General features: G+C 60.0%; 1 protein-coding gene across 1 annotated transcript in view; it reads right to left on the reverse strand.

Moving 5' to 3' along the window:
• Positions 1 to 5,452: 5,452 nt before the first annotated feature.
• The window catches only part of HS3ST2 (heparan sulfate-glucosamine 3-sulfotransferase 2), a 35,451-nt gene continuing 28,653 nt past the window's right edge, over positions 5,453 to 12,250 (reverse strand). Inside the window, exon 2 of the mRNA XM_005289167.4 lies at positions 5,453 to 6,924. Within this exon, the coding sequence (XP_005289224.1) occupies positions 6,306 to 6,924 (619 nt within the window). The 3' untranslated portion in view covers positions 5,453 to 6,305. The remainder of the gene's footprint in view (positions 6,925 to 12,250) is intronic.

Here is a 12,250-nt window from a genome sequence, read left to right on the forward strand (position 1 = left end):
GACTGGCCTGGTTCCTGCAGGGCCCTCCCTACGCGAGGCAAGATGGGAGGGCTCCTCTCCAGCTCCCTTCCCACATCGCTGTGAGTAGAGTCAGGCGCGTGTGGGGAGGGGCTGTCGCAGGGGTGGCGTCGGCCTGCAGGCAGTTGGGCCCCGTTCCCTGCGTGCGTTTTCAGTGAGTTCCCACGGAGGGCGGGAATAGCTGGGAGCTGGCAAAGCCGCCTGGGCTCTACATGCCAACAAGCATGTGGCTCCTGCCTTCCTGCCAGCCCTGGCACTGCCGCGGGCACGTCATCCAGCCGTGGGCACAGGAGCAGCGTGAAGTGCTCTTGGCCTCCCCTCGGGTGCTATTCCCAGCCCCCTTACCCTGTAGCCATCGGTTGCGTTACAGCCTGGATCAGCGCCCCCCTGTGTGGTGTATTGGCTGCGTCTGGCCCGACCAATAGAACACGACCCTGACACCTGCACCGTGCCTCACGCAGCCTGGCGAGTGCGTGCTGTTACCTGCGACGCGGCAGCCCTGCTCTGCAAAGGGGGGGCAGGGAGGGAAACCTCTGTAACCAGCTAAAGGTGCCCTAAAACTGTCCCCACCGCTTCCCGGCGAGAGCTCCTTGGCATGTCCTGCCCTACAGGGCTGGAGTGTTCCTGCCGGCATCACCGCGGGGTGCTGTTACAGTCTGCCCGCACGAGAGCAAGGTTTGCTCCTTGGGGGCACGGGGCTGCTAGCTTTCGTTACACGAGGGGGGCTTTGGAGGAAGGGAGCTGTGTGAGCAGAGCTGCTCTCCGGGAGCTGGGCTGAGACTCCTGGAGGAAGGGGCTGCCCTGTGTGCAGTGGGCCGAGCGCCCCTCCGGACTGGCGTGTGTGTACATAAAGCAAGTGACACATAGCCTGCGCTCAGGCTCTGCCCCACAGGAGGCTTCCTAGTGCTGCAGAAAATCTGCAAGGCCCCAGGAACCTGCTCCCCCTTGGCAGAGGAGGGGCAACAGGATGCTGGTGCTGGGAGCTGTTCTGCAGCTGCTGCGTTTCAGGCCGGGGTGGAAGCACTGCTGGGGTGTGTAACTGAGCCTTGGGTGTGGTTTGTCTCGTTTAACAGTACGGGGTTCTTCTGAAGCCTTTGGGGATGAAGTGGCCGAGGGAAGTGTAAGCTCGTTATCACGTATTAGCTGTTCTCGCTAGCTGCAGACAGACCCACGGGGGCACCAGTTCTCTTTTCTAGCCTGCTCCCCTCGTCCACCAGCTGCCCTCTGAAGCCCAGCTGACTGGCAGTGGGGGGAGGGCGCTGCAGGCAACCCGACTAGTACCACTTGCAAGCGGAATAGCAGCCTGAGCTGGGCACGGGACGGCAGCTTTCTCCCCAGTCCCTTGTGCCCTGCTCGGCTCTGGCCTTACCAATGGCAGTTTAACAGCTGCGGGGAGCATCTTGCTCCTCCCTGGTGAGGCATTTTGGGAGGGGCTGGGGAGCAGAGGTTGTTACCTGCTAATGCTGCGCTTCCTTTGGCACCAGGAGACCAGTTCAGTTGGGCGTTTCCTGGCCCCCCAGGGGAGACCGGCTCAGTGGTTTCCAAAATGATACTTTAAACTTTTTTACAATCACACGGAGGAGGCTGGAAGCAGCGGCCACTCCACTGTGATTTAGATGCGAGTGGTAAATTGTCACCTTTGACAGAAATAGTTGAGATTTACTACAGAAATCAATAGATGATTCACCCAGGCCAGCACTTGACGAGGCAAATAACACTGCACCACCGTGCTGGCAGGCGTCCGCCTTGATAGTCAGTGAAAGGGGCCACTTGTTCCAGCAGCTGGGCACAGGCTAGTGAGATGGATTGCTGCAGGAGTGTGTAATTGCACAACCCCCTCTCCCTTTCCTGAACACACACAATCACTGACAGCAGGTTGGAGAAGACTTAAGCCAGCGGTAATACTGTCCAGCGCTTAGAGATGGAGGTTTCTATTGCCAAAACACCCTACAGACTTTAACCAGGAGCCTAGATACCCCGGTGACGGGTGTGGTCTAATGACCTGAGTAGAATGGACTAGAATACACCACCCCCAGGAGGCTGGAATTTGTTCTGAATCCCAGTTTTCAGCTGGGGAAAGCGAGGCACGGGCTTGGTCAAGGCCACCCCAAGGGCGGTGGCAGAGGTGGGGTTAAAACTGAGGCGCTCCTGCCCCCCCCACCTGTGCTCAGCCCTCTCCTCTATTTACGAGCACCCCATAAAGGAGGTTGAGGGATTCCCTGGGCGCGACCGACTCATACAGGCATGTGACTGGCTGGAGAGGAGAGGTTCTCTCCCTTTGCAGGCTGGGCTGCTGGAAACCCTGCTGCAGTGACCCCCAGGTAGTGGTGTAATGTGCTCGTCATCAAAGAGGCGTAATCAATGAGCCTCTGCGTGATGGGAGGGGCCCCAGGTGTGACTGGCCCTTTGCCCGGTTGTGGCTGGGCAGGGCGTCGGAGGAGTTAAGGTAGGTGTTTCTTCTAGACACTTAACAAGTCAGCAGTTCATTTCCTGGGGGGCCCGGAGGGGAGTGGGACTGCTCAGCACGGAGACAAGGCATGTTACACCCCAGAGAACTGAAAGAAACAACCCCATGATCACGAGCCGCTTCCCTCAGCCCCAGCCCAGCCCTGGTGCTGGCTCTCTCAGGGGCTCCAGCAGCTACTCAGACTCCTCCCAGGTAACTGAGGGTGGCTGGGGCGTTAGCTGGACTGGGAGTGAGGTGCTAAGCCAGGGATGTAGCAGGTTTGTTCACTCTTGTGGGCGCTTTTTATCCCAGCCCTGCTCTAGGCCCCAGGCACAGCGCTACCAACTTCACAGCCATGAAAAACACTCACGGACTGTGACAGCGGGTCTCCCCCATGACATCTGGCTGCTGTTGGGGATCACGGTATTGGCACCTTTACTTCTGTGCTGCTACAGCTGGGCGGCTGGAGAGCGGCGGGTGCTGGCCGAGTGCCCAGCTCTGAAGGCAACGTCGCCACCAGCAGCAGCGCAGATGTAAGTGTGGCAATATCAGGCCCCCCCCCCTTACAATAGCCTTGTAGCCCCACCCCCCCACCCTCTTTTGGGTCAAGACCCCCATGGTTACAACATCGAGATCTGATCATGTGACATTTAAGATTTTAAAAATCCTATGACAGTGAAATTGATCAAAATGGCCTGTGAGTGTGGTAGAGCCCCCGCCATTGGGGCGCTGTTGGGTGCTTTGCCGCACTGGCCCTTGTCTCGCCAGAGCCGAGGGCATCGTGAGCCTCTGCCGTGGGTTCTGCCTCCTCCTGACACCGCAGGGCTGGAGCCGGGGGAGCCGGCGGGATGGTGCTCGCGGCAGAGGGAATTTCTGTGAAGTCCCTCGGGCCGTGTTAAACGATCGGGGAAAACAAACCATCTGGTCCGGGCTGTAGCTGACAAATTAATTAGGAAAACACAGACGTCAGTGTCTGTGCTGCGGCGTCTCCTGAGGAAGGCCATTCCGAGGCACCAGGACGCTCCATCACCCGCTGCACGTGCTCAGCTGCATCAGTGCATGGTTTGTTTGAATGCACAACTGCCCAGAGCGGGGATGTAACTTTCCTCTGCCCCCCCCCCGCCCCCCCCCCCCCCCCGGGATAGTTCTGCACAGCGGCGTGTGGGAGATTTGACTCCGCTTCTCTTTGCAACGAGAGCAAGGGGCCCGGCCCAGCCCAGAACCAGCCCAAAGGGGCCGCGTGGGCCACGGGGAGGAGAAGGCAGGGAGGGGATTTGAATTAAAGAATTAATATGAGAAAATGAACTACGTGGTGTTCACGGCAAGAGTCACGGCACTCTTATAAACTCCCCCCCCCCCCCCCCCCAGGTGCGGCCGTAGCCTACTATTGCGTGTGATGCCCCAGTCACTAGCTAGTACCTGGCCTAAGGAGACGGTGCTACCAATCGGACCTGTGCCTTGGGCTCGTTTATTGGCTGTAGGGCCGCCCCTGGACGCCCTGCGGGTAGGAGCAGGGCTGGGGCAAAGGCCTTGTCACTTCTAGTCCGGCATTGGGCTTTGCTGAGGATGGGGCCTGGAGAGACCTGCCTTGACCCAGCGCTGGCTCTGTGCAGCCTAGGCCAGGTGAAGCGAATCATTTCCCTCTGCCAGTGCCCCCCCGATTGCCCATATCTGAGCTATTCAAGCGCCAGGCTCTGGAGGCGCGTCACCTTCGGCTTGGCTCCGATGTGCCGTATGAAACCGGGAACGGGTGGGCTGAGTGGAGCTGGGCGGGGCTAAGTGTGATAAGGGCATGTGAGGTGCAAAATTCACCCCCACTGCTCCTCCAATGCCCCTCGATCCCACCCCTTAGCCTCCCTCTGCTATGCCAGGCCTGGGCACTACCCCCCCCCCCGCCAGCTCTGCTATTGCCCCTCAATCCTGACCCACGGCTCCCTGCTGTCCCAGGGCTGGGCTCCCTCTTCCCCCTTGGCTCTGCTGCAGAGCCTGAGTCCCCACCCAACGCTCCCGGCTCGGCCAGCGCTGGGTGCCCGTCACAGCACCAGGAACCTCCGGCCATGCCTCAGCTAGGGCCCTTGGGGGTTGGGAGCCTCCCCTCAGACAGGCCTTTCCCTCCCAGCACACGGAAACACCTCAGTGCTTCTGGCAAACAGGCGCTGCTGGGGCTATTCATGGCGTGACCCACTCAAGGAGCAACTTGCCCCCCAGAGAACAAGGCAGGCCTGGGTGAGGCGCTGGGCTGGGAGCGGCTCCCCGGTGCTGCCGTGTGCCCTGCCTGGCGCTTGGCTCACCCTGCTGACTGCTCAGGCCAGAGGAAGGGGCCTCGGGCTAGCCCCTGGTGACGTCCCATGTTCCGTTTTGGGAAATACGGTCACCCCAGGCCAGCAAGAATCTCCCCTGCCAGAGCCACAGAAACGCCTTGAACATGCAGATTTCCCCACAAACCCCCCAGACAGGAGCTGACATAAATGTGCTGGGTGCGCCCCAGGCAGGGCCCATCCGTCATGCTAAGGGCAGGCCAGGCACAGAGAGGGCCCGGGCCTGACGAAAGGAGAGTTTCATACCTGTTATCAGTCGGGATCAATCGGTGCCTCATCAGGGTGGAAAATGGCAGCTCCAGCAATTTCCCCCGGTCATAGCAACCTGTCTCCTTTATAGCCTGAAATCCCCGCCACCCCGGGATACCCGGGGACTGCTCCCCCTAGCACCCATCCCATGGGTGTCACATCTCAATCCATCCTGGGTTGAACAGTCGGTATCTGTCCCCTCCTAGGTGCTCTGAGAGCACTGGTTCATATGGACAGGTTTTCTCTCGATTTCTCTCCCTCGTTTCTTCTCTGGCACCCGTCACTGCAGAATCTGGCCAGCGCCTGATGCTTTGGTGGTTTTGCATCGTGTATGAGGGCGTGTTTGAGCACAGACCCCGTGCTGGGTGCAGGGCGAACCCAGCTGTGGAAAGACCATTCCTAAGAAAAGTACCTTAATAAGGACCAGTTCTATTCATCTTTATTTCACAGGAAGTCACATGCTGAACAAGAAAACTAGTGGCACTAGAGTACCCGTACCAGCAGAAATCTGTGCTTTATTCACAGGACAAAGTATCATCACAATGTGGTTGGAAACATTTTTTTTCAAGCATACACATCACCATCTTCATGGGTACATACTTCGCTCAGGTGACAAAAGGCAAAATGGAGAGGCCCACCCCAGCCTCAGACGCATGGCTTCCCATGGGTCATAGAGCCCCATGCAGGCCCCAGCCCCTGCGGGCGTGGGGCATTCATCCTAGTCCTGGTAAACTGGACTAGGAGACGAGAGAGACTGACCCACCCAGAGCCCGGGAAGCTTTAGCCAGGGAATGCTCCAATTGGTGGTTATTTTCGGAACATGCACAAGGTACATGCCAGGTAGACGCTTGAGCCAGTTTGCGCATGGGCAGCAGTGTGTATCGACCAGCCATTATTAAAAATCAGATGGCCCGTGGCCTCCACACGGCCCATCAGGCCCTTTTCTGGCTGCTCGGGGTGTGCCCCGTCACAGTATAAAAACCAAATGCAAAACAAGCCCCCCCCAGCTGCTGACAGAATCTGGTGAAGGCTTGGCTGTGTCCAGCTGTCTCTGCCTGGCACATGTTGGGCTGCGGACATAACTCCACATCCTCCTTGGCCTTTGGCCTGGAAAAGCCTGGCCTCCCACAGGGTCTGGAAAGCCGCTCTCGCCAGCACCCGCGAGGAAGGACAAGATGGCCGACGGAGGGGGTGGCTTGCACGTTGGCCTCCAGTTTGAACCCTCATGGAAGACTGCGGCATGCTCGCCTCACCACCGCTCTGGGCCTGGACATTTATTCCCACCTGAAGTCCTGCCCAACGGTTTCATAGAATTTAATATTATATGGTCTATAAAAGTCCCGGAGCTGCTCTATCACCTCAGGGTCTATCTGCACATGAGTTCTCCCTTTGGACTTGCCCAGGCAACGCGGTAAAGTGCTGCTCTCCGTTTTTTTCAGGCAAGGAAACCCTTTTGTCTTGTTGAAGTAGAAGTGCTTGTCCGTGATCACACGCTTGATGCCCAGGAAGTCCTGCACTTTGCCCATCTCCCCGGCCGGGTCTGTGATCAGCTTTTCCCCGCTGACAAAGTGGATCTGGGAGAGGGGGAAGTACTGGAGCCAGCTCTGCAGGTGCACCACGTACATCCCGATGCGGATGGCGTTCCACGAGGTGTCCACCAGCCCCAGGCTGCGGTTCTGGAAGGACAGCCCTTCGAAGGTGGGGATGTCGGGCTTCTTGGAGAGCGTCTGCGTGTAGTCCGAGATGGCCCTGGTGACCGGGTTCCGCACCACCACGATCAGCTTGGTGTCTCTGGACATGTTGAAGATCCGCCGTGGGGCCTCCTTGGTGACAAAGTAACTGGGTGTCTTTTCCATTGTGATTTGCCTGCTGAGCGTCCTGGGCATCAAGCTTCTGTAAGCAAAGAAACGCACAGGTGAGGACAGGAGCTGGGACCCACACGAGGCGCTTGCAAACACAGCCCAGGCACCCCGTTCTCAGAGCCCAGGCAGCTGGTGATTGCCAGGTAGGGCACCGATAATAGCCAGACTAATGCGGACCAGGCAAGAGACTCATTCCCATCCGGACGGGACCACACCACCAAGAGGCCAGGAGAAGACAGAAGCCCCCGACAGTCAGCAGAAGCATGCAACGCCAGACGAGGGACATGGGAAACTTGCCCTGCACTGTAGCTACTGATGGGACAACTGCCACAGTCTGGCAGGTTCAGAGAAGCAACCAAGCAACCTTCCTCACCTGACCGAAGGAGCGCAATTGTCATTGCTTACGTCAGCTCACTGGCAGGACAAAGCCCCAGGAGAGGCACTGTCGGGGTTGCTTTTCTGTGGCCCCAGGGAAAGGGATTATTGATCTTCTAAGGCTTTCCCAGCTCTTGGGCTCCGTGAAAAACCCACCCAGGTTTTTTTTCCAAGAATGTTAATCCCACATTCATGTTTCAGCCATTCCCAGCCTCCCTGTTGTGTGCGGTTGGGCTTTGTAAGGTGGAAAAGGACTTGAGTTCAGACAGACAGACGGACATGTAGAACATCTGTCTCAGAAACAGAGAGAGCCCAGCTCAAAGTCCCCACCATGGAGGTGGGCCACAGGGACATTAACCAGGCAAGTGCAGGAACTGAAAACAAGACGGTTCCTGATTGAAACTTCCGGAGGGATTGAGAGCGGCCCAATGGACTTGGCCAGGGCTCGGGTTATCACCCCTACTCCTGTGAAAAGTCTGAAAGTGCCTTTGAATGACCAGGCTCTCAGACCTCCAGCTCAGCAGTGCACCTCCAGCACCACAGTGCCCCTAGCACCAAAGTGGGGTGTCGGCGTCAGCAGTAACGCGAAGAGGAGAGTGTGACCGACTGACTCACCCACATCATTTCCTGCTGCACCGGCGCGTAGGCGTCCCTGGGACGGCGCCCACCCATGCACTGACTCAGCCACAGCACAAGGTTGTAGTGCTGCCCGAGAACTAACCTCTGACGTGGTAATCTGCCGCTTCGCCCGCCCGGGGGCAGGTCAGTAACACTGCGTTAGTGCTAAGGTTGGGCGATACACAGATGGGTCGAGGAGAAGCTGGCCTGTCACATTACAGGCAATTACCCCGCTCTGGCAGACGGGGAGCGGTTTACACAGGATGCTGGCAGACTGCAACAGGGAAGCTTACGCACCCCTGACAAGGGAAGCTCTGGGTTTGAATACAGAGGAGCTGGCCACACCTGCTCCCTTCCCCAACCCCTCAGCTAGGACACGTAGGATTCAGACACCGACTCCCCCTGGGGCCTGAGGCGCAGTGAAGCGGTGGGATTTTCATGCACCCAGTGCTTCTCCCTTTGAGCAGCTGGCGGAGACTGAGCGCCAAGCCAGAGCCAGGCTGTGCAGACGAGCGTCTCCTGCTCTGCTCTGGATCCAGACAAGCTGGCCAAGGTGCCAGCAGCAATGTGCCAGGGCATCTCCGAGCCCTGCTCTGGCGTCGCTCGCGCGGCCCTCTCACAGCTCGAGCCACAAACAGAGGCCGGGCTGAGGTGCAGAAAATAAACCCTGGGGGAGACAGTCACGCTGTTCTGCCGCCGGTCTGGGCGCCACAAGCCAGTCCCTCTCAGGGACAGTATCTTCACTGACAGAACCGGCCCCTCTAGCCATCAGCAGAGTCTGCAGGGGCGTGACTGGGAGCTCGCCCCCTCGCTGAGGATTACCACCAGGGCAAGGGCCTGCTGTCTGCTAATGTTGTGCGATATCAATCGCCCAGCTGAACAATCAAGAGGCCCAGGGGGTTCCTTGCTTTATTAAGGCTCGGTTCTGTCACACGACTCCTCGAAGGTCCTTTCAGTCACTTATAGCCCATAGTGTGGGGGAGATCGTCACAGAGACCTGGGGCTGTGAGAGATGCAGAGGTCCCAGGGAGACCTCGGGAGTGGCTTGCTGCCGCAGGACCCCATCTGCCCTTGAAATAGTCATGATGGGATCTGTCCTAGTGCCACCGGCCCTGCCTCCAAGCAGCCCCAGCCGCCCGAGACGGGCATGCAGCCGAGATGGTTAAACAGACCCTGAGAGCCTGGGCAGGCCCCAGACATGAGCTGTTAGTGGTGGGGAAGGTCCCGGGGCTCAATCTCAACGACTGCTCTAAGGAGAGGGGCGTGTGCTGGGTATCTGGATGTGCCGTAGCACTGTTCACAACTTGTGGCCGCAACTGCGCACACGGCCTGTTGCCCCCAGGACACTGGGTCAAGTGGGCAAAGGTTGTCCCTGTCTGCCGGTGCTTGGGTTGGCCTGTGTGGCCGGAACGGGGGGCCCCAGGCCAGCAGGGCTGTGAGACTCGGGCCCAGTGAAAAACACCCCCTAGCTGCTGGGGGTGGGCGGGCACTGCGCCCACGGGGCCAGTCCCCACTGCTCGAGTGATTGACACACTTCATGGACCCTGGCGCCCTGAATTCAATTCCTGCTCTGCCACAGGGTCCATGTGAGTTGGGGCAAGTCTATGAATCTCCCTGTGCCTCAGTTCCCCTCCGTACAGGGAGGCCTGCACTGCTGGGCTGCACGGGGGCTGGGAGGGTTGGAGACTAGCATGAGGAGGGCCATGGACATACGGAGACAGGGCGATTTCCCCACACTGAGCATCGCTGGGCCAGCGGGATGGGGCCAGCTGAGCCCACCCCTCATCCCGGGCTGTACCTCTAAGCACAGATGCGTCAGCGCGGTTTCCAGCTACGGCCGTGCCCTGGGGGGCCTCCCAGAGCAGCAGGAACGATAGCATGGAGAACAATGGAGGCAGGGACGTATAACCTGCTGGGCGCCAGGCTGCCAGCGCCCAGGATGCTTGTCTCCATAGCCCCCTGGCTGTGCACTGAGGTCTGGAGCTGGAAAAGCTTTACCAATAGCCCTGCAGTGTATCAGGTTCTGTCCTAGCCCAGCGTCCAGGCACGTGCCTCCAGGCCCAGGGCTTTACCCAGTGGCATTGGACTAGTGATAAAATCACGAGCGCTCACAACATTGCCTCTGTTTCCGCGCTGAGCGGCACCAGGCGGCACCGGGGTGTGCTGCCCAGATCGCCGATACAAGGAGCTCCTCTGCACCCCGCGCATGGACACGAGCAGGATTAGGCCTTCACAGCCAGACCAGAACCTGACAGACATGCCCCCCCGCCTCACTTGGCCAGCAGGGAGGGGCCCCGGCAGCGCCATGGGGCAGGCAGAGCGGCAGTCGTAGGGGGCTGCACGTCAGGCCCGAGGGGCATGGGCAGCGCTGCAGAAGGAAGCCGGTGTTGAGCCGGGGCCGTTCTTCCTTCATTTTAAAGCAGTAAATTCCTTTGCGGTTTGAAAAGAAAGCCACGTGAACTGAGCGCAGGGCTGCCAGCGCTGTGCAGCGTCAGGCACCTGCGAGCCGTTCTGCTCACAGCCCCCTCTCCGCTCACAAGCCTGGCTCCCGGGAGCTGCAGGCCAGGCGGATCCCCTTGGTTACTACAGCACTTCTGCCATTTGCAAAACAAATTGCAGCTGGCGCCTTCTGGCATTATTGCCCTTGCATTGTTTCATTGTGCCCTGATTGCATTAACGAGCGAACAAAGCCAGAGCGCTGGCCCCACACCCTGCCCTTATGTGGGGCACAGCGCCAAAGACAAACCCACCGGCCTCGACGGGTCTGAGCTCATGGCAGGAGCCACAAGCCAGCCCTTCGCCAGGGGCTGCACAGCTACTAGCCAGCGGAGGAGCCGGGGAACCCTGTGCTCTCTAATGGGTCCCCCAACACAGAGCTAGTGGACAAACCAGTGCAGCCCGGAGCCGGCCCATGTGTCCAGCTACCGCGGGGCAAAAGCAGAGCCGCTACTCCGGTCCCCTCAGCCCTGGCCAACACGGGACGGCTGTGCCGGTGGGGGGGCCTCGCTCAGGGAGAGGGAGACGCAGCGTGAAGGGGCAGGGCCTGGCCTCAATGGGCCGCTCCTTGGAACCCAGCACCTGCTCCCCGATACCACCCACCCCCGACAAACTCAAGCCAGGCCTTGGCCTGGCCCTCGGGGCCCGCGGTGGGTTTCCTCCTTTCCACGGCTGCTCCCGGGACCCCTCCACGGCGAAGGCCGTGCCCTGGCCCAAGATGCAGGGGGCCCAGGCCCTTGGAGCAGCCTGGTGTCCTGCTGGCGATAAAGGGGCTGACCCAGGCTCGCGATGGAGCATTACCCGTTCCACGGGGGGCTGCACAGCACCTGACCCCTGTACTCCCTGCCCTGCCCCTGGGCACATGCTGCACCGGACCGGCAGGGAGCTCCCCATCCTGCACGTGCGCCACTGACGCCCCGACTGCTGTGCCTGATTTACACCAGGGCCTGTGCGGGGCGACTTCAACCCAGTGTCTGGCCCCCAGCTCAGGCTCCAGCTGTGCACCCAGCAGCTGCCCCACACCTGTGCTCAGCACCCTGGCAACGGTTTCCTGGGAACACTCGCTATGCGCAAGCGCCGTATCCCTAGTGCCGTCGGCCCGCGCGCTGGTTCCCGGGGGCGGCCGCTGCCTACCTCCTGCGGTGCTCCGGCCCCACTCCCCGACACAAGCTAACGCTAGCGTGAAAGAAGCCAGCCCGTGAGCGCTCTGAGCCAACTAGGCCAGAGGGGGCCGAGCGCCTGTCTGCCGTGACGCTGTTGGTTTCTGCGGCGCATGTGGCCCGGCCTGTTGAAAGCAAAGCAGGAGCCAGCGTGGGGCTGGCTCGGGAACCACTGGACAGGTCGGGTGGCCACGCACCAGCACTCAGCGGCCAGGCTGGTCAGCAAGGGCATTGCACTTGGAACGGGGCCAGGCCCAGAGTGGAGGGGGCCAGGCCCTCTGCAAACCGTGCCTGCCTTCCCAGCACGGGGCTACTGAAATCATGGGCTTTGACGGCCGAGCAGCCCAATCAAGTAAGCCAATGGGCAGGACAGATTTATCCATCAATCTTGCTTATTAGGAATAAATGGTTAAATCAATCAGGGCTGGATTTATTGCCGGGTGGGTTGCTCCCGGCTCGAGCTGGGCAGAGCCGGTGGATGCCTGGCTGAAAGCCGCCACGCCGACAGGTTTGCAGCCGCTCGTATTTGCTTTGCGACATGAGCGGGGCTGGCCTTGGGGAGCGGGCGGGCCAGGGCTCTGCACGGGGACAGGCTTTTGCACCAGGGAGTTCCATGCCACCACATGCGCCGTGTGAGGCTGGGCACCTCCCTGGCAGGGGGCAGGTGCCGCCGTGTGAGACAGGTGCCCCATCACGCCGCGGCTGCAC

The sequence above is a fragment of the Chrysemys picta genome, chromosome 10, assembly GCF_011386835.1.
Source record: "Chrysemys picta bellii isolate R12L10 chromosome 10, ASM1138683v2, whole genome shotgun sequence".
Taxonomy (NCBI): domain Eukaryota; kingdom Metazoa; phylum Chordata; order Testudines; family Emydidae; genus Chrysemys; species Chrysemys picta.